Below are 19,806 nucleotides of genomic sequence, written 5' to 3'. Positions count from 1 at the left end.
AGATCTTCATACCCAACACGAATAGGCAGACAACTTGTTGGTCGGGGGCGGCGCACTGCGTGAATGAATGAAGCCAATGCTGGGGAGGTTCTATAATATACCGAAATCTGTACCATGCATTTCATGTCATTGGGTTGCGAATGAAGCACTGTCGTCACCGCCGATTGATTGTCACCTGACATTTGCATATGGAACGGCAGTTGCAACAAACAGTTTTTTATGGTGAATAGGTAGGTAGCTTCTGGAACCCCTCGTTTCTTCACACTCATTTCATAAAAATAAAACAAAACGCCCTTTGCCATGACGTCAAAGTGTCACGTCTTCATCTTGAGAAACTGTCGCTTTCCTTCCATGCCGAAGGTTTTGAGAAGGAGACCGGCGTGCTCATGCATCACATCTCCTAAAGACTGCTACCTCCTAAACCTCGTCGAATGAAGAATTTGCTCAAAAAAATCAAGTGTCCTGAATCGGCAAATTATCAATCATTCACCATCTCCGACCAAACATCTCATGCTCTGTCCTCTTGGGCGCCTTTTTAGCCTTGCCAACTAACAAGCTGGTCTCGGGGGAGCCCTGCCTGCTGGGCCTGGCGGAGGTGGTGCGGGAAGATGGCTCGACGTAGCTTTCATCGCCTCGGGGGGCCGCGCCGGGTGCGTCGCGGCGAAACAGGTCCATGATCTCCTTAAAGCCGAGCTTAAAAGTGTCCTTCTTCATGCCGCCCTCGATGGCCGTCTCGGCGAGCAGTCGCTTCTTCTCCTGCAGAGCGAGAATCCGCTCCTCGACCGTCTTCTCGACAGTGAGCTTATACACGATGACATCGACGGTTTGAGTAAGACGATGGACTCGGTCGATGGCTTGTTCTTCGACGAACTAGAGTCCTGTCAGTCTGATGCCGTGACGGACAGAAAGAGAACAACCTGGGGGACTTACAGGGTTCCAGAAGGGCTCCAGGATGATGACGCGAGTGGCTGCCGTCAAATTCAGCCCCAGGCTGCCGCACTTGAGACTGCACAACAAGATGCGCGTGTTATTGTCGTTACGGAGACGGTGCAGACTGGCCTCGCGCTCGTCGTTTTTCATGCTGCCGTCGTACCGAGTGAACTTGAAGCCCTCCTTGCGGAAGAAAGGCTCAATGAGATCCATCATGGAAGTAAACTGTGAGAAGACGATGAACTTGTGTTGTTCAACCTCCTTGTGCAAGATCTGCATCATCTGTCGGATCTTGGCAGAGGCTAAGATCTGAGATACCTGGCCATTGGGGTTGTAGTTCGTGTCGTCATCAGAGTAGAGCTCCGACTCATCCACACCAGTGTCCCCTTCCGATTCGGTTTCGGTTTCAGATTCAGTACGAGACGACTGCGATGACTTAAGCCTTTTCTCCTTGACTTGCGATGCTATCGCTGCTATTGAAAGCAGGCTGTCATCCGAAGCGTAGCTCCCTTCCACGTCCTTCTCATGCTTGGTGTCGTCGTCTTTGACAATGAAGCTGTCAAGCTGGCTGCCGTCTTCCTCGTCCTCAGAATCGTGCTGCGAGTCGTCGGGCCTGATCCAGTCACCACCACCTTCTGCGTTCTCGTCCTCCTCGCCACCGGCCTTGCCCAACCGCAGTTGATCACGCTGGTTCTCGGGTACGAGCCAGCTGCCGTCTGCTTCTTCGTCGTCACTGTCGACAACGACGTTCCTGTTTCTCGGCCTGCGTGCTTTGGGTTTGTATGGGGTCTCGTCCTCAGCCTCGGCTGGCACAGCCCTCTTAGCAACTTGCTTGACATTGTCCTTCTTGTGCTTAAGCTTCTTCCGCTTTGGCGTCTCATGCTTCTTGAAGTAAGCCAGATCATCACAGCACTCCTGGCAGGTGTCTCTGTCGTTGCCAGTGACGTCCTTGGGAAGGTTGCGTCCGCAAATACCGCACGTCCTGGTGACAAGGCCCATCCCGCCGAACATGTCGGCGAGAGAGTCAACATCCGTTAACGAGTTCTTACTGGATGTGTCTGTCGACAACGCGTCCTTATCCTTGTCGAGTTTACCCTCAAGCAGCTTTGGGTGATTGCAAGCTTGCCTGAGGCGCAGAAGAAGGACCAAGGCATTAGCGTAGTCGACCTTCCCTTTGAGCATTCTCTCGATACTCTCATCAGCTCGGGTTTCCAGTCTGTCGTAGAAGCGACGCTCGGCGGGGGAGAAGGTAGTAGCCACAGTGACAACCTTGCGTTCGGTGACCTTGAAGCCTGTACTTGACTTCTCTCCTTCCTTCGTTGGCTTGCCACCAGGGTTCAGGGCTCCCTCCTCCTTGAGAATGTCCTTGGTCCGACGCTTCATGAAACAACGTAGGAGACTGTGAAGGCGGCGAATAGCAACATGTCCCTTGCCGTTCTTCAGGGGCTTTTCGATCTGCTCCTTCCACTCCTTGAGATCATCGTAAGGCTTAATCCGCAAAAACTTAATGAGGGACTGCAACTCCTCCAGGTTGTTTTGCATCGGCGTTCCTGACAAACACCACCGGTACTCAGATCGCAGTGCGTAGCATGCTTTGGTCGACTTTGCGTTCCGATTCTTGATGGTGTGTGCTTCGTCGAGTACGACTCGCCACCAATGGAGACCAAAGCATCCTGCTTTGACGCCATTTTCGTCTTCGGACGAGTGGCCCCATTCAGAGACCAACACCTGGTATGTAGTGACAACTACATCGTAGGCGGCCAGGTCCTTGAATCGCTTGGTACGTTGAGGCCCATGGTGAACGCAGACATTGAGCCCATGCGTCTTGGCCACCTTTTCCTTGATCTCAGACTCCCATTGCCTGATCAAGGCTAGGGGCGCAACCACCAGTGTTGTCTTTTCAATGCCCTCAAAATGCTTCTTGAACCCCTTTTCACCCTTGGCGGGCTTCTGGTTGGTGAGAATTAGGGAGATGGTTTGGAGGGTCTTGCCTAGACCCATGTCGTCTGCCAATATACCGCCCTTGGGAACCTTGCCTCTCTTGACCGGACCGAGCTCACGGCCTCGCATCCATTCAACACCTTCAACTTGATGTGGTAGGAGCTTCACCTTGAGACCCTCCATACTGCCGTCGTTAACATCCTCCGCGGTTTCCCTATTGTGGGCTTCCTCGTCGTCTGACTCCATTCCCCCTTCCAGTAGAGCCTTCAGGTCAGCCGAAGCTTTTGCCGGGTCGGTATAGAACTCGGTTTCTCCAAACTTGCCGGGAGGTCTGTATGTGGAGGGGTTGGCGTCGGGGCCGATGGAGCTATACAAAGCGCGAGGGTCCGGTTTCTTGTCTTGGTATAGGGGAACAGATGGCACGGCCACATTCTGAACTCTGTGGTGCTCCGGCCGAGATCTTCGTTCGTTGAAGATGCCTGTAGCCTTCTGCTTAAGAGAGGACAGCATCTTGGTTGGATGGCCGAAAACCGGCTGGTGTGAGGACGGGTGAAAATGGTCGTGACGTCTGGTGTCCGAAAAGAAAGATTCCAGAGCATCGGAAGGCAGTATCGATTTGTCTTGTGAACTCGTGTCACTGTCCCTAGGGCCTGGTCGAAGCGGTTGCTTGAAGTCGTTCCGGGTTATCTCTACCAAGTCAGGGCTGGTTAATTGTTGGGCCGGCTGACTACGTCGCGCAGACATGTTTGGGACCGCTGCAGGTGGCTTGGAGTTTGGCGTTGTTGATACATGCAGTGCGTCGAATCTGGCTGTGAGGGCATCGGGGTCGAAGGAAGACAAATCCCGGATTTCAGGCCGCGATGGTCCGCGAGGGACACCATGAAGCTCCTTAGTAGGGGTACCCGTCTTTAGCATTTCGCGCCCAGCTGAGGACTGCGAGTCTTCATTCGGATTGATCGAGCGCAACGGGCCCTTCACGGGGCTCCGTTGGTTGACCATGACTGTGTAAATGTCGCTGAACAGGTCTTCGTAGGGACGGTCGGGTAGCAATAGCTGCTTGCGCAGTAACTTGGAGTAGTCGAGACGTGGGTTGGAGGGTATCGTCTGTTCTGCCTTTCTTTCTTTCCCTTCCCCCTTCTGTGGCGGGATCGCGAAGTCGGCGCCTGATCTATTGGTAAATTGTGCTGGAGGGGTTAGATCGTGTTGACCCTTGTTGAAGGGGGGGTAACCAAAACAAAAAAAAAGGGCAAATGTGGGCTGTACTAACTCGGTCAGAGCCACTCTCACTTATGAGGGACATCAATATAGTGCCAGAAAACTTGAATTTTGTTGATTGAACAATCCTACTCAGGCCAGAATCGTGGGAAAGCTCAAGATGAGCAAAGTGGTAAAAGTCGCGATAGTTCGGGGATTGTGCTGCAGTGCGAATGATAAATGCAAGTTTGTTTGTACCGCTCACCAATGACATAACTCTCCCCAGCAACCGGCAAGCAACCAACCAACCAGCCCGAAGCCACGGGGAAGGTGCTGCTTAGAGATAAATACTTGGCCTTACCTAAACTTGTGTACAGTGCAAAAAATTTCTCCGCACTTTATTCACCGTCCTCATTTTGACCGAGCCCCCCCTATGCTTGCTAGGTTGCATGTCAGCAACTTCAAATGGCGCACATCGCAACTTGTTCGATTGCTATGGGGTCACTCGTGTCTTTTTGCTACGAATTCTATCAATCAGATGGGGTATCAGTGTATGGATCGAAACCGACACGCTGCTTCGCTGCCGTCCTCGCCCTCAACCGCTCTTCCCCTGTCAGTCCTGTTGTTGATGACTCCTCCAAAAAGAAGTTCAGTATATGGTCATGCATGGTCAGGTGCGGTGCCTGCTGAAACTCTTGTAGAATTGTCAGTCTGATCAACATTTCCATTAGGGAAAGAGACGTGACAACGGCGCCAAATGGCGATCTCGCAACAAACGATTCCGTGCTGTCCTTCGAGTGAATCGCCAGTTGCTGAGAGAGTGACTGCATCGACGCGGCCGGCCCTGTACCTCTGGCGGAGGGCGAGGACTGCAATGACAGATCCCGAATCTGTGTCATGAGTCTTGTATCTAAGGATGTTCTTGGACGGCGGGGGTCTGTTCTAGGAGAAGCATTTGCTAACGATGACGTTGAGCTCACGGGCAACCTATGCACCTCCTCTCCAAGATCTTCGTCCTCAGTCTCACTGCTCTCTGAATCGTCATCGCCTTCGAAAACTTCCACGGCAATCCATTCGGGGTCCAAGTGGCTGGGAAACCCCCTGCGGGTTGGTTTTGTTGGCAGCTTGGGCATTTCCTCCAGAATGTCCAGTGCCGTACTCTCGTCTCGGAGTTGTCGGTCGATATCTTCCTGCTCGTCTAGCACTTCATCGTTTCCGGGCTCAGAAGTCGCAATCGACTCTGTTTCTTCGTTACAGTCCATCATTTCTTCGTGGACCTTCAACGGTGGCTTCGCAAGAAGGTCTCGTTTTAGCAATAGGACGGGGTTATTGTCTGTTCCTCCGTCGCCAATGTTAAGGATTCGGCCAGTATCGGCGTAGAACATCTTGGATATCTGATGAACTGGAATAGACTCGCGGATGCCCGCGCATCTGATATCGTCATATGGGCCAGCCTCGGCATCCAAGTCGTCATGGGCACGACCATCGTCCAAATCCTCAATGATTTCGAGGTGATAGGCGTACTCATTGCGCGGGCCCATACCATGAGCTGTCGACTTGTAGAACTGGGACTCGGTGAAGCTGCTGGGTCCAGTTCCCGACGGTCGAAACCCCTTGTTGGGATCGAACACGTGATCTATCGGGGTGCGACATAAGCGCACCCTGGCTTTGTGAATGACCTCCTGCCACAAGGGTTTGCGCTCCCCCTCTTCAAGACCGTAGGGCGCCGGTGCCTCCCCTAGACGACTCTTGTGCGGCGTGTGCTGGGGTTGAGGATGTCGTCCTTGGTGTCCGGTTTGCGTAGCGGTGGCCATTGAGGCGTGGCCGAGGAACAGCATGTAGACGGACAATGTGAAGACGGGGCCGATCTGCACTGGGCGAGAAGGATCGACGGCAAACTGGCTGTCCCCGTATGTAAGGAAGGTACCCGCTTGCAAAAACCGTGACGGTGATACGCTTGGAGACATGGCAGAACTTAGGCTCTCCCCTGATGCGGATATGGCCATGTGCAAAAGGGGAATGTCGTTGTCCAGCTGGGCTAAGAGGTCTTTCATATCTTCGATGATTGCACCAAGTTCCTCAAGGTACCGTTCAGAATCAAGACTGCGTCGTGGCGACTCGTTGCATGCCTCGCCCGCCTGGGCTGCCTGCTCCACGCGGCGTCCGAGAGCCACTATGTTCCGCCGAAGGCTCTTGGCCAGAGGTAAAGCCGATTCCAAAAATGCATTGCCTCTGCCGGATCTAAGTAGCGGTTAGCAAACGGTAGCAGTCCGTGTGGAAGGGATGGTAAATGTACTTGAACTCTATAAGATCTATCGCAGGAGATACGATCTGCAAGTTGAGTTAGCGCGGGAAAACAAGGTGCCAAGGATCTGACATCTCACCTTGATCTTGCTATCCAGCCTCTTCTGGAGCCGCTTGATATCCGACCGCACAGCCCTGTCATCGACAGTTTTCATGAGGCGCGAACATTGGGAAAAGGCATATGTCGAGGTCAAGGCAATGCCAGACCTAATGGCCATATTCATTGCCTGGGCTCCCAGTCTAGCAAGTAAGGCATCCATGATTGTTCAGTCCTCATTCTGGTATTAATGAAGGTCGACCGTGAGTAGAGTTCTTCGCCAGCAAAAGAGGCGAGGCCGTTTGGGTGCTCGTATCTCGAGGAGAAGAGTAGACAAAGAAGAGGACCCTCCTGGCTACCCTTGCAGCTGGCTCTGATGGGGCTGTCTTTTGACCGGGATACCTCAGGCAGGTTGCCAGAGGTGAACCCAGACGGTGACGGGATCGTTGGCCCTAGCAAGGCACAGAGGCCGCTCGCCCTCCTCCACTACAGGTTGCAATACCGGAGTGGGAGCCCAGCCTACCGATTGCCTACCTCCCTACCTTAGGTAAGGTATGTAGTCTCAGGTGCCCGACTTGGTGAGGAAGGGGGTCGGTTGGTCCATCGTTCACAGTGCGAAAGCGGTAGCCAGCCCAGTCCCGTGCTTCTCACGTGCACCCGCCAATGTGCTCTTTCCATTTGGGCACGCAAAATTACCCCTCAATTGGCCAGGCTAACTCATGTGGACAGTGCGACGTCAGCGTCGAGGCACCATGGTGGGTAGCGAACAACCCCGCCGAGCAGTGGGGCACGCACTTCAAAACGTTTGTCGGGTCTCGACGCTGCTGGCTAGCACAACCTGAGCCGCTGCGTTATATCATTGAAAAAATCAATAAGCCGCAGAACGCTTCGTAAAAACCTGGCAACTTGACTGACTGTCTAAAAGAAGAAGAAACCTTAACAATCAGTGATTCAGTGGCAGGCATCAGCCCAAGAGGTGAGTCACGGAGAGCCCAACTCGGGTCATCTGCTTCCCATTGTTGCGCATCCTTTTTCCCATTCGCCTCCCACTGTTCCACGTCCTGCTTGGGTTGCCGCCGCGGGAAAAATAAACCCTCCAGCCCCTCTTTAAATCTTTCTTGGGCGCATCTCGTTAACGTGCCATCCCACTTCCAGCTCTGACCGCATTCTCTCCCCCCGATCCCGCTTCCGCTCTTCACCACTTACCTACCTTGCCTCACTTCTCGACAGCCCGTTGTATCTGCCCCGCTGCCGCAGTCCATCACAATGTCGAACCTCAACTCGTGGGAAGACGACCCTTCGGCCCAGGACGATAACCTGTCGCGCCAGGCCCAGCAACAGCTCAACCTCAACCAGCAGCAGAACCCCCAGGCCGGCGCCTTCCGTCCTGGAGCGTCCTCCTTCACCCCTGGAGTTCAGGCATTCCAGCCCGGTCAGCAATACGGCGGTTACGCTCCCCAATACCAGCAGTACTACAACCAGGGCTACGGCGGTGCCGCTGGTGCTGCTGGTGCCGGTGGCTTCCCCCAGTATGGTGGTCAGGGCCAACAAGCCTTCAACCAATATGGACAGGGCAACTATGGTGGCTACGGCCAGCAGGGCTATCAGCAAGCCTACGGTATGTTCGACATAGGATGTGGCCCTTTCCATCGCAACTCTCACTAACAAGAATCACCTGTAGGCCAGGGCTACCCCCAGTACGGCCAACAGCAGCAACAACAACAACAAAACCAGCCTAAGCCCGCCCCTACCATCGCCAAGCGCCCGGCTGATGCCACGGCATCCGGCTCCGATGTGCCCGCGTCTCAGTCTCAGCCTACAGTAAAGAAGGAGGGCGGTGCCAAGGTCTTGAGTATCGGTGGCGATGCCCCCAAGCCCAAAGCCAAGGTCCTTTCCATCGGTGGCACTGTTCCGCCTAAGAAAGAAGAGAAGAAAGAGGAGCCTACAAAGGCGGCCGCTGGCGCTGAGGCTGGAGCCAAGGCTACGGCGACCAAGGCGATCGAGAAGACGGGAGCTTCCACCACTAAGTCTGGCAAGACCTCCCCCTCTCCCTCATCCGGCCGCTCGAGTCCCTCTGAGGGTGACAAGAAGGCCGCCGTGAGAGACGTCGATGCCGTCCAGAAGGAGCAGACTGCCGACGTTGATGAGGCGACCCTCAAGGAGATCTACGGAAAGGAGCACGTCAACATTATTTTTATCGGCCACGTCGACGCAGGAAAATCCACCCTGGGCGGTTCCATCCTCTACAACACGGGAATGGTTGACGAGCGGACAATGGAAAAGTACAAAAAGGAAGCCAGGGAACTCGGTAACCCGTCTTGGTACCTCTCCTGGGTCATGGACTTGAACAAGGAGGAAAGATCCCAGGGTAAGACGATCGAGGTCGGCAGAGGCTACTTTGAGACCGAGGTGCGACGATACAGTATTCTCGACGCACCGGGCCATAAGACCTACGTGCCCAACATGATTGGTGGTGCCTCGCAGGCTGACGTTGGTATCTTGGTCATTTCCGCCCGTAGGGGTGAGTACGAGACCGGGTTCGAGCGTGGTGGCCAGACCAGAGAGCACGCCATGCTTGCTAAGACTCAGGGTGTCAACAAGCTGATTGTTGCCATCAACAAGATGGACGACGCCACCGTCGAGTGGTCGCACGAGCGATACCAGGAGTGCACGTCCAAGCTGTCCCAATTCCTCAAGGGCACCGGCTACAACCTGAAGACAGACGTATTTTTCATCCCCGTCGCCGCCCAGCAGTCGATCAACATCAAGGAGAGGATTCCCAAGGGGACGGCCGACTGGTACGATGGCCCCTCATTGCTTGAGTACCTCGACGGTATGAAGGCTCTGGAGCGCAAGGTCAACGCGCCTTTCATGATGGCCGTCTCAGGCAAGTACCGCGACATGGGCACCATGATTGAGGGCAAGATCGAGGCGGGTGTAATCAAGAAGGGCATGTCCCTCGTCATGATGCCCAACAAGCAGAGCGTGGATGCCTCGGCCATTTACGGCGAGACTGAAGAGGAGGTGCAGGTTGCGCAGTGCGGCGACCAGGTTCGCATCCGTCTCAGAGGCATTGAGGAGGAAGATATTATGCCAGGATTCGTCTTGTGCTCGCCCAAGCGCTTGGTGCACAACGTGCAGACTTTTGAGGCGCAGATCCGCATCCTGGAGCTGAAGAGCATTTTGTCGGCAGGGTTCAACTGCGTGCTGCACGTCCACGCCGCCATCGAAGAAGTGACTTTCGCCGCTTTGCTACACAAGCTGCAAAAGGGCACCAACCGCAAGAGCAAGCTGCCGCCTTCGCACGCAAAGAAGGGCGACAGCATTATCGCTCGTCTGCAAGTCATTGGTGGTGCCGGCTCGGTGTGCATTGAGAAGTTCGAGGACTACCCGCAAATGGGTCGCTTCACCCTCAGAGACCAGGTTCGTTTCGCTGCGGCGGGTCCACTATTGCTTACCTGTTGGCTAACACATAGGGATAGGGACAAACCATTGCCATTGGCAAGATCACGAAGCTGATCACTGATGAAACGTCTTAATCGAAACCAGATGACGCGAAACCATAGAGCCGACTCAGGACGGGAGGATCGAGCTGAGTGTCTTAGAGATAAGTATTTGCTCAGCAGGGGTGACGGGGAAGAATGAATATCTTCTGGACCACAGCCAGCATGCATAAAGATAGGCTTGAATGGTGTAAAAAGAGGACAGGGCGAGGGCGACGTCATGGGGTGAAGGCGGCATTGCCGTGACACGGACGGGCCACGACACGACAGACTCGGCATGACAGGACCGACCGCTGGTGCATTTCGCAGGAGGATAGGAAGATGGATCTAAAACCAAAAATCAATCTCAAACCCTACAAGACATTCGCATGACGATGGCTTCACGTTTTGACCCTGAACATGTGTGAGCGGGTCGAGACGGCAGCAATCAGGATTGTCGGTCGGATTGCGAAGTGACTGCCTGAACATGTTGGGCCTTCCGAGTTATCCCGATGATAAGGGCGTTCTCGGGGAAGCAGTGATGAAAGTTGAGAGGGTGATAAGGGTGTACCCAGCACAGGCGGGATGTTCCGAGATATTCTCGCGTGAGCTAGCAAGAGGGTCCTGCGTCCAAGTCAAGTTCATTCGTTCCGGACATGGAAAGGTACGAAAACCTAGGTACCTACCTACCTACCTTCCATGGAAGCCAAGCTGTGTGGAGCCGAGATATGACGGGCCACGGCAATCGACGGGTGCAGTGGAGCGGAGCCGAGGGGAACCCGGCCTAACGGAGGCGTCCCAGTTCACGTTCGTACCAAATGACTCCTTTTCGTTCGCATTGTCTCAATGTGTGTAATACCAATACGGCTATCCCGAGACGCTCAAATTCGTGTGGTGGGTTGAGAGCAGTACGTAGACCGTTGTGCCTCTTTGTGTCTCTGGCCAGGCCAGTCCACAGGACGCTGCAATCTCGTATTCTCGATCTTTACCCCGGAAAACGTGGTGAACACTGAACGTGCCCGGTCAAGTGACATGCTGACCCCATGACAGCCTGCGCCTGCGCAAGCTGAGTGAGTCGGTGACTCTCTTGATTGATTTTTCGAGGTTTTGTGGCAGTCACATGTGCTTCCGAGACGAGGGTCGTGTACGTAATGACAATCATCGTCAAAGCGAAGGAAGGAACGCAGGCATGTCTTTTTCGTAAATCTACCTGGGGAAAAAACTTACCTTTCCCCCCTTACCCCCGGGCCGGCTCGGGCTGGTAGCAAATAGCACGACAATGGATCAATGTTCAGCCAAAGTGGGCTTCGGAGCCCCTGTCTTAACATCGAGTGCGTGGGCGTGTTTGACTGAACAATAACTGTATTGGCTATTGTAAAATTCCGCACGCTTTCCTATCTTCCCGTCTCTCAGCGATGATACAATCGAACAGATAGAGGGAAGTTGGAATTGTGAGCTCCGGAAAATGTCGGAACACGAAGTTGGGAGCGAGCCTCTTTGCACGGCTAGCAGCGCTGATTGGACAGAGGACGGTGGGGCGCGGGGTAGCCTGCTCTAGAATGGAGCCGCTCGGCTACTTGAAGAAACTCGTAGAGGGGCACAGAGCCACCCCCGGGTAGGTCTGTAGACAGGTACCTGTAGGTACCTGAGCAAAGGCAAGTGAGGTACATGCACAAATGGAGCGGTCCTCCCTCTCTTCGATCCAGCAGCCGAACGTCATCTCTCCTGCAAGATTGTCAAGGGGGGTCATTCCCACTCCCCTGCGAAGTCTTCTGCAGTTAGTACCCAAGCACAGCTCCGGTCGTTTTAGTCGGCTTTCCGTGTGCGTTTCCTTCCCGTGAAAGCCCGATGAAGAACAGGGCTTTTTAGTTGAAAGGGGTGCGTGTAACAGGCTGGGGAGCGCATGGTATTTTGTTCTCTCGCATTGCATTGCCGCGATGCGTTGGCGGGGCTGGGTTCACGACGAAGGCGAGAAAGCCAGCATCGACTTTGGATCTTGTTCCTAAACATTATCGTAGACGCCGTTTCAGGCTGTTCTTTCTGCCCCGACGAATTGCGACGAGGTTGTTGTTTGCCGCCCAGAAGAGCCGAAACTAGAACAGCGGAGGGGGGCAAGGGAACGCTATCTGGACTTGCAGCAAAACAGCAAAAGACAGAGAGGGTTCAAAGAGCCATCACAGGGGCGCAGAAGCCCGCAGGTTAGACTTTTGTTAGAAGCGCTGGTCCCCTCCAGTTGCAAGTGTCGGACCAGACGAAACGCAAGATTCCCGAAAGGAAAGGAAAGGGCAGGACGACACGCTGATAAGGCGGATCGGCAGCAAACTTGTAGCGGGAAAAGCGCGCGGCAACATTTGCAATATCGCAGTCCATAAGATCAGACCGAAAGGGAACTCACCCACTTGCTCCTTGTCAAGAGCTGTGCTGTCTTGAAGTCTTGGCTTGCTTCCGGGTTTGGGGTTGGGCTGAAGTGGGATGGGAGGGGATCGGGGGCGGGGGTCTAAGGTAGTATAAACTAGTCACCTACTACCTGTAGGCACCATCCCTCATACATCGTATATACAGCACACAGAATGCAAGGCAAGGCACTGCGGTGATACATAATAACGAGACGCAGGGGTGAGTCGACATACTCCTCACCCACCTTACCCAAGACGAGGGGCAGCAGATATGTGCGTCGTCTCGTCGTCTCCGGTCAGGTACGGCACGGAACGGGCACTTGATACTTCAGCCTCGATTCTTTTGTTCGTCCAGATGCTCTAACCTGAGCAGAGCGTGGTTAGAGGCTGACTCGGCCGCGAGTCAAACAGGACAACGAGGGGAAAAGTCAGTTGGGTGCTGAGCCTGTCTACGTTTCGTACTCTCGGTCGCGGTGGATTTGGTCCTGAGGGAGCAGGCATGAGGAGGCCGGGCGAGAGATGGGATAATTCATCTTCACGGTTTGTCAGTTCGGCTGCATGTGCAAGGCCAGCAACACGGGCTAATGACGAGCTTACGGGTTACGACACGACCAAACCGTCGCCTAGGGTGACGCAGTAGGTGCTGGTGGAACGATAGCATTTCTGCTGCGCGTACATTGATTGCCCATTTTGGGATTCGTCATTTCCTGAAACTCGAGAAGCTCGATGACAAAAGAACGCCCCGGAGGCCGCCCGAACTCTTCTTTCTCCTCCGGAACCTTAGTACCTGCAAGTACCTTCGCCAAACGGGACGCCCAAAGAATCGTCTAATCACGATGGGGCAATCTGTAACTGGGGTTCCGCAAAAATCTGGCAGAAATGCGGGAAGAGAGTGCGTGCGCAAAGTTGCATGTTACGTACTGGGAAGGCGGGCGGGCGGCTTCGAGTCGCGACGGAAACAAAAGATGAGGTAAGTTAGCCAGGATTCGGGAGAACCAAGCCGACGTAACGGAGGCAGACGGAGCAAGCCTGCAGATTGTGGGGAGGCCGCCTTGGAAGAGAGGGGGGTGGATGTGGATGCAGATCGAGACTCTGAGTACTGAGAGTATGCGCTTCCATCAGACAGAGTGTGAGAGGCAGAGAGAGAGAGAGGGGGGGGTAATCAATGTCAAGTCGTTGTTTGTCCCCCCCGCCTCGCCATGCTGCCATTGCTCAGTTCGCTGGAACCAGTCCCCAGTTCCTACCCAAATGGCAGTTACCTATCAATTCGTCTCCTTTCTCGCTTCCGACCTCCTGGCCCCGCGATATCAAGACCCGAAAACTAGCGACAGACAGGGTCGGGCCCTCGTTATCTTAGGACGATGAGGCAATCCCAGAATGCTCTACACCTCGCACCAAGTCTCTATTATTTCCCTTTTGGGTTGTTTTATTTTTTGTTATTTCTTTTATTCCCCTGCACTGCCCACACGCCCACCTACCCCTCCCCCCGTTTCCCCTGGGTACCCCTCCACACCTTTTCACTGACGCAGTGTACGTACTGCATTGGTGTCCGGCCCAAGCCCAGAGTGTCGAAAGTGACAAGCAACAAGTTCGACTCTTCCCGATTCTGTCCATCTGCCTCCTCTATCCCGAACCCGCAACAAGGATATACACCCCTCCTCCGAACCCGAGATAATATCGTGAAGCGTGCAGCAACAGCAACCTGTCCAGTTACATCGCTACCCTCGCCCCCGCGACTCCACACGCGGCGCCCGTTCTTATAAGTGGGAGACCCCGTTCTGGCCCTTCTATCCTCGGTCCCGGCTCAGACCAAGCCAAGAAGCAGCCCTGTCTACACCTTGTACTCTCACTCCGTTTACTCCCTTCTTTCTCTTTGCTCCATAGTGCCCGCACTCCATCAAGAAGGTGGATACGATTCCTTTGCAATCCCTGAATGCGGACGAGAACCACAAGCCCGTCCAAGCCTTGACCCAAGCCATCTTCACCCGATCTCCAAGCAGCAAACCGGTGTCTTCTCAATTCTTTATAACCATGAAGGATCCCGTCCATAGAACTTCTTCTCCCTACACTGATCCAGCAGTAAAAGGCCCCAAGTCGCAGATTCTCCACGAAGGAACCCAGGCAGATTTACGCAAGAGTTCGTCCTCTCCCCCATACTCATCTACTCCCTTGGTCATATTCCGTCCCCTCAGCCCAACATCTTACACTTTGACACAAACTCTGTTTCCGTCTTGACCCTCTGTTCCCATTATATATAACCCCGACACAGCACCCAATGTTCGTCCGGCTTGGAAACATCATCCAGTAGCTAACATGGCCGCCGTCACAGTGATCGCTAGCAACGTCAACAAGACCCCTCTCCACCCCAGTGGTGTTGCGTACGTTGATTCCTCCCGAGCCAATCTTTTGGGCTTGAATCGTGAAGACCCGGGGCTAACATTCCACCTATAGTCCCCACCAGGAGCATACCGAGCTCGGTATGGCTAGCCTCCTCCTTCGCGAGCAGATCCTTTGCGACGGTGAAATTTCGAGCGCCACGAACATATCTAACCATTGAAAACAGAGGAGGAGCTTCATGAGACCGCACACATTGATTACGACCGAGTTGCCATTGTACGTAGATACTGCAGACGAAGGTTGTATGGGGGACACTTGTCTAACTATGTGTCCAGATTCCCAACGCCTCCGTCCCCGCTCTCTACGAAGATGCCCTCGTCTACGAGACCGGTTCCGCCATCACATCAAGCGGTGCCTTGACTGCCTACTCTGGAAAGAAGACAGGTCGCTCCCCCCTCGACAAGCGAATTGTCGAGGAGGACAGTTCCAAGAACGATATCTGGTGAGTTTCAGTCTTCCTCTCTGGTCCCCCCACAGAGCCCACACGTGACACACTTGGTCTTGGGCATGCGCAGCTGCATGGCTGGCCGCTGACCTTTGAATGCGTAACCATTTGCTAACCTTTGCAATTTCCAGGTGGGGTCCCGTTAACAAGCCCATGTCACCCGAGGTAAGAGAAACTACACCAGCCCTCCGAATCGAGTCATGGTACAGCCCGAGTCGGTACGCTTGCCGTCGGCTCTTTGTGTTTCGTCAGCCCAGCCCAGCCCAGCCAGCAGAAGCCGCATTCCCCAGACACAAACACAGGCATGAGCAGAGCATGAGCACACCCCCTCTGTCACACGACCATTTCTTTGACACAAAGCCGCTTCGAGCTGTCTTGGTTTTCTCGTCTTGTCAGCTTGGTCCAAAACTGAGTTGGCACGACAAGAGAAAACTCAAACTTGTCGAGGGCTTTGCAGTCGACGAATACGTCATGTTTCAGATCGGCACTGCGACGCTCTGTGCAATGATCCAACTTCCCTTGGTCCTTCCGGCAGAATAGCGAGAGTTGATGGCGCATTGGCACGTGTGGAGAGAGGGTCTCATCGAGATTCTTTCACCCAATGTTTCCTTGCCCTCCCCTCGTCCCCCTTACGCAGTGCTGCGTTCTCTCGGCGCGCTTTACAACTTGGCAGAAGTGTCGTCATGTTGCTGCAGCCCCTCCACCGCATCCCCCCTTTCCTTTCCTGACCCGAGAAAAGAGGGACTGCCGGCCCCGCATTAATTGGTGCGAGTCGAGCTAAACCCCCTTTGCTCGCCCCTGTCACTGCTTCCCCCCCCCCCGCAATGCTTGGCCGCTCCGCATTCCTATTTTTTCCGGCGCCCGGACCCGCTTCTGCACCCGGCTTCGACCACTCATCGGGCATTCGCTGACATGTGAGACTATAGGTCTGGAAGATCAACCGCGAGCGTGCCATCGACTACCTCAACACGAGAAATCGCATCTACGTCGTTGACGGTTACGCCGGCTGGGATGAGAAGTATCGCATTCGCGTTCGTGTCATCTGCGCTCGCGCCTACCATGCCTTGTTCATGAGGAACATGCTTATCCGCCCTCCCCGCGAGGAGCTCGAGCACTTCCACCCCGATTATACCATCTACAATGCCGGCTCCTTCCCCGCCAACAGATACACCGAGGGCATGACCTCGGGCACCTCGGTCGCCATCAACTTCGCCGAGAAAGAGATGGTCATCCTCGGTACCGAGTATGCTGGTGAGATGAAGAAGGGTGTCTTCACTGTCCTCTTCTACGAGATGCCTATCAAGCACAACGTCCTTACCCTGCACTCCTCCGCCAATGAGGGCAAGAACGGCGACGTCACTCTATTCTTCGGTCTGTCTGGTACTGGCAAGACCACCTTGTCTGCCGACCCTCAGCGTGCCCTGATCGGTGACGATGAGCACTGCTGGAGCGACCGCGGCGTCTTCAACATTGAGGGCGGCTGCTACGCAAAGACTATTGGTCTCTCAGCCGAGAAGGAGCCCGATATCTACGGCGCTATCCGCTTCGGCTCCGTACTCGAGAACGTTGTTTTTGACCCCGAGACCCGTGTTGTCGACTACGACGACTGCACCCTTACGGAAAACACCCGTTGCGCCTACCCGATCGAGTACATCAGCAACGCCAAGATCCCCTGCCGTTCCGACTCGCACCCTACCAACATCATCCTCCTCACCTGCGACGCCCGTGGTGTCCTGCCCCCCATCTCCAAGCTCGATCGTTCGCAGACGATGTTCCACTTCATCTCGGGCTACACCTCCAAGATGGCTGGCACCGAGGACGGTGTCACCGAGCCCCAAGCTACCTTCTCCTCATGCTTCGCCCAGCCCTTCCTCGCCCTGCACCCCATGCGCTACGCCAAGATGCTCGCCGACAAGATCGAGCACCACAACGCCAACGCCTGGCTCCTTAACACGGGTTGGGTCGGCGCCGGCGCCGCCCACGGTGGCAAGCGCTGCCCCCTGAAGTACACCCGCGCCATTCTCGACGCCATCCACTCCGGCGAGTTGGCCAAGGTCGAGTACGAGAACTACGAAGTCTTCAACCTCCAGGTCCCCAAGACCTGCCCCGGCGTCCCCGACGAGCTGCTCAACCCCAAGGCCGCCTGGACCGCCGGCAATGACAGCTTCGAGACCGAAGTCAAGAAGCTCGGCACTCTTTTCAACGAGAACTTCCAGAAGTACGCTAGCGAGGCAACCGAAGAGGTCGTCAAGGCCGGTCCCGTCGTTTAAAGTCAAGCAAAGCGCATGCTGTTGTACGGAGCACAGAGCGTCGTCGTTCATGGATTTATGAATTCCTTTTTGTGGTTGTTTTTTATATTTTTACGTCATTTCTTCGGGTCTTGTCTGGGAAATTGGGAAATGTCGTTGACATGGTCCGACATGAACATAATGCCGTGTGTGGAACCCGCGGCAGTCTAGGGTTTTTTCGCTGGAAAAAAACAGGAGTCGAATCTGTTCTGGGCTTCATCTGATAGATTGAGAATGAAAGTAAACTTGAAGCAGTCTATTGGATGTTAAAGCCAAGCCGCTCTTTACGTGATGCCCTCTCCCAGGTGTGTGCTCTTCCAATAGATCTATCTGGTCTGTTAGTTGACGGGCTGAAGTGGACTTGAGATAGGCAACTTTTATAGTTTGTTCATCCAAAGCAGACTCGTCAACGGGGCTAAATGCGTGTTGTGTGGCTCGCACCTGACGCCGGACATGTCTGCATTGACAACTTGTCGCGATTGCTATGTTCGCCCGCTTAGCCTCCTATTGTCGAGTACAACCAACCTCCTGGGCAGCAACCATAAGTGCTTGCTCGTGAAAGACCGAAGCACTGCGTCATGTCGCTGCGTGCCTCATGTACTTGTATACACTAAGGCCTGACTTCTTCCTCCTTCCCGTCATGTCACCAGTCTCTGGACGAGACTTTTTCGGCCACTATCCAGTTCACATACCCAAAAGGTGGCATATGTGCTTCGCTGCCGCTTTTGAACTCCCAGCCATCCGTGCGAACCCCGCACGACTGCATCAGTGCCTCAACCTCGTCGGGCGTCCTCGTCCTCAAGGCTGAGACGTACCCGTCAAACACTAGCACAAATGGCAGGATGGGTATGAGGTAGGTGAAAACCAAGGCGGAAAGCGAACGTAATCTCCACGCATGCAGCGGGGCCAGGAGGAAACAACCTATGCCGAGGATGGCGGGCATGAGAAAGGAGTAAAGATCGCGTCCTTGCAGCTCGAATATGGCGAAGCCGTCCGAGGTCTCGATTGTGTTTTTCAAAATCGCCTTGGCCAGCGGGTCGTCAAAGTGGTGGAAGGCCAGATTGAAGAGGCGAAAGACCTTCTTACCCTTTGTCGTATACCCGTCAATGAGCTCGCGAGGCGCGGCGGCGGCGTCGACGCTATTGGGTTCATAGCCGATGTGATCGCTCTTCGCCGCGGCGCGGGCCCAAGCATCGGTGTTGGGGTGCAGGTCGGTCAGAACGAAATCGACACTGGGCTGCTCCTGGGCCGCGAGGTAGCGGTTGACGTAGCGCTCGATGGCCGGTGTGGGCCCGCCGGAGCCGGCGCAGAAGTCAATGAAGGTGTAGGAGGGCAGCCGAGGACCAAGGATGCGCTGGAGGATCTGGGCGGCGACACGGGCCGGGGAGTTCGGCTGAAGGACGGGGACTCTGTTAACCCAAGCGGCATGGAGCCCTTCTTGGACATGAGCGCGAAGGAAGGACGGGAACCTGTTCAAAGGGAGTATTCGTTAGTCGGATGTCAACCCGGGCTATGGTAGGGGTAAACATGGGATGGACAGTCAATGTGGTGGCGCGCACCAAGTCTGGTCGTCGATTTCGAAGAGGTGGAATCGCGGGACGAGGGGTGCCATCGTGATGACGTTGTGCTTAGCAGATCGTATTGGGCGCACGGCGACGACGGGAGCAGTTGACGGAGAACACAGATTGTGGTAGGGAATGGTATATGATGTGTGCAAAGAATCTTGTCCTGCACGCCGAAAGACAAGTCGAGGCCACGAGTGTTACTGTTACGGACGATTTATGATTCTTGTTGAGGAGGAGTGGAAGAAGGGGTTGGGATGCGTTGGGTTTCTTTGATCCTGCCCCTAGCTGGCACAGCGGGAAAGCTGGCATTTGCCATGCCCAGCTCGAGACAGTCGAAGCTCCAGAACAGGGCAGGGATCCGGATGAGGGAGAGGGTCTCCCCTTCCCGCTGCAAAATCAAAATCGGGCTACCCATGGCTAAACGGCAGGTCTGCAACACGTCTACAATCGGTAAGGAAAATTCAACGAGCCCGCGCAGTGGCACAAACGTGAGGTAAGATGACGGATTGTCGGAGGAGAAACAACGCAGGCGGTAGGTAGGAGTTACGTATTCGTACAGGGAACTCCTGTGGAGACGGGAGCTGTTGCATCGCGTGGGCGCGTGGAACACGCCTGGAGTCGACCGCCCCCCAATTGTGTTCCTCTTCGTGGCGCCAATCTTGGCATGGAAGTCGTGCAGATTTAATAGTACAACACTGTGCCATCAACTTAACATCGTAGTCAGGCTACTCACACCTTCACAGACTGGAATGAGCCCGAAAAACAGCCGCACGAACAGACTGCACCCTGTGATCAATGTCGCTTCTCTTATTCCTGGTTTCGTAACA

At 54.6% G+C, this 19,806-nt stretch overlaps 5 protein-coding genes across 5 annotated transcripts; 3 read left to right on the top strand and 2 right to left on the bottom strand.

Annotated features, from left to right (window-relative positions):
- Positions 1-486: 486 nt before the first annotated feature.
- Positions 487-6,629, bottom strand: CH63R_06407 (SNF2 family domain-containing protein; the record flags this gene model as incomplete). Its single annotated transcript, XM_018301382.1, has 6 exons — positions 487-870; positions 931-4,039; positions 4,916-5,007; positions 5,061-6,306; positions 6,362-6,396; positions 6,450-6,629. The coding sequence occupies 6 exons, from the start codon at positions 6,627-6,629 to the stop codon at positions 487-489; spliced, it is 5,046 nt and encodes a 1,681-aa protein (XP_018159232.1).
- A 1,043-nt stretch (positions 6,630-7,672) lies between these two features.
- CH63R_06406 (Elongation factor Tu GTP binding domain-containing protein) lies at positions 7,673-9,945 on the top strand (the record flags this gene model as incomplete). Its single annotated transcript, XM_018301381.1, has 3 exons — positions 7,673-8,024; positions 8,088-9,829; positions 9,889-9,945. 3 exons carry the CDS (start codon positions 7,673-7,675, stop codon positions 9,943-9,945), a joined length of 2,151 nt encoding a protein of 716 aa, XP_018159231.1.
- A 2,513-nt stretch (positions 9,946-12,458) lies between these two features.
- CH63R_06405 (uncharacterized protein) lies at positions 12,459-12,924 on the top strand (the record flags this gene model as incomplete). The annotated part of the gene is made up of 2 exons (XM_018301380.1): positions 12,459-12,478; positions 12,696-12,924. The coding sequence occupies 2 exons, from the start codon at positions 12,459-12,461 to the stop codon at positions 12,922-12,924; spliced, it is 249 nt and encodes an 82-aa protein (XP_018159230.1).
- Positions 12,925-14,315: 1,391 nt separating this feature from the next.
- Positions 14,316-17,396, top strand: CH63R_06404 (phosphoenolpyruvate carboxykinase; the record flags this gene model as incomplete). The annotated part of the gene is made up of 7 exons (XM_018301379.1): positions 14,316-14,421; positions 14,554-14,662; positions 14,736-14,803; positions 14,848-14,897; positions 14,957-15,123; positions 15,258-15,648; positions 16,053-17,396. 7 exons carry the CDS (start codon positions 14,316-14,318, stop codon positions 17,394-17,396), a joined length of 2,235 nt encoding a protein of 744 aa, XP_018159229.1.
- Positions 17,397-18,057: 661 nt separating this feature from the next.
- CH63R_06403 (uncharacterized protein) lies at positions 18,058-19,026 on the bottom strand (the record flags this gene model as incomplete). Its single annotated transcript, XM_018301378.1, has 2 exons — positions 18,058-18,883; positions 18,974-19,026. The coding sequence occupies 2 exons, from the start codon at positions 19,024-19,026 to the stop codon at positions 18,058-18,060; spliced, it is 879 nt and encodes a 292-aa protein (XP_018159228.1).
- Positions 19,027-19,806: the final 780 nt, after the last annotated feature.

This window comes from Colletotrichum higginsianum, chromosome 4 (assembly GCF_001672515.1).
Source record: "Colletotrichum higginsianum IMI 349063 chromosome 4, whole genome shotgun sequence".
In the NCBI taxonomy this organism is placed as follows: domain Eukaryota; kingdom Fungi; phylum Ascomycota; class Sordariomycetes; order Glomerellales; family Glomerellaceae; genus Colletotrichum; species Colletotrichum higginsianum.
This window is presented reverse-complemented; position numbering and strand designations above follow the sequence as displayed.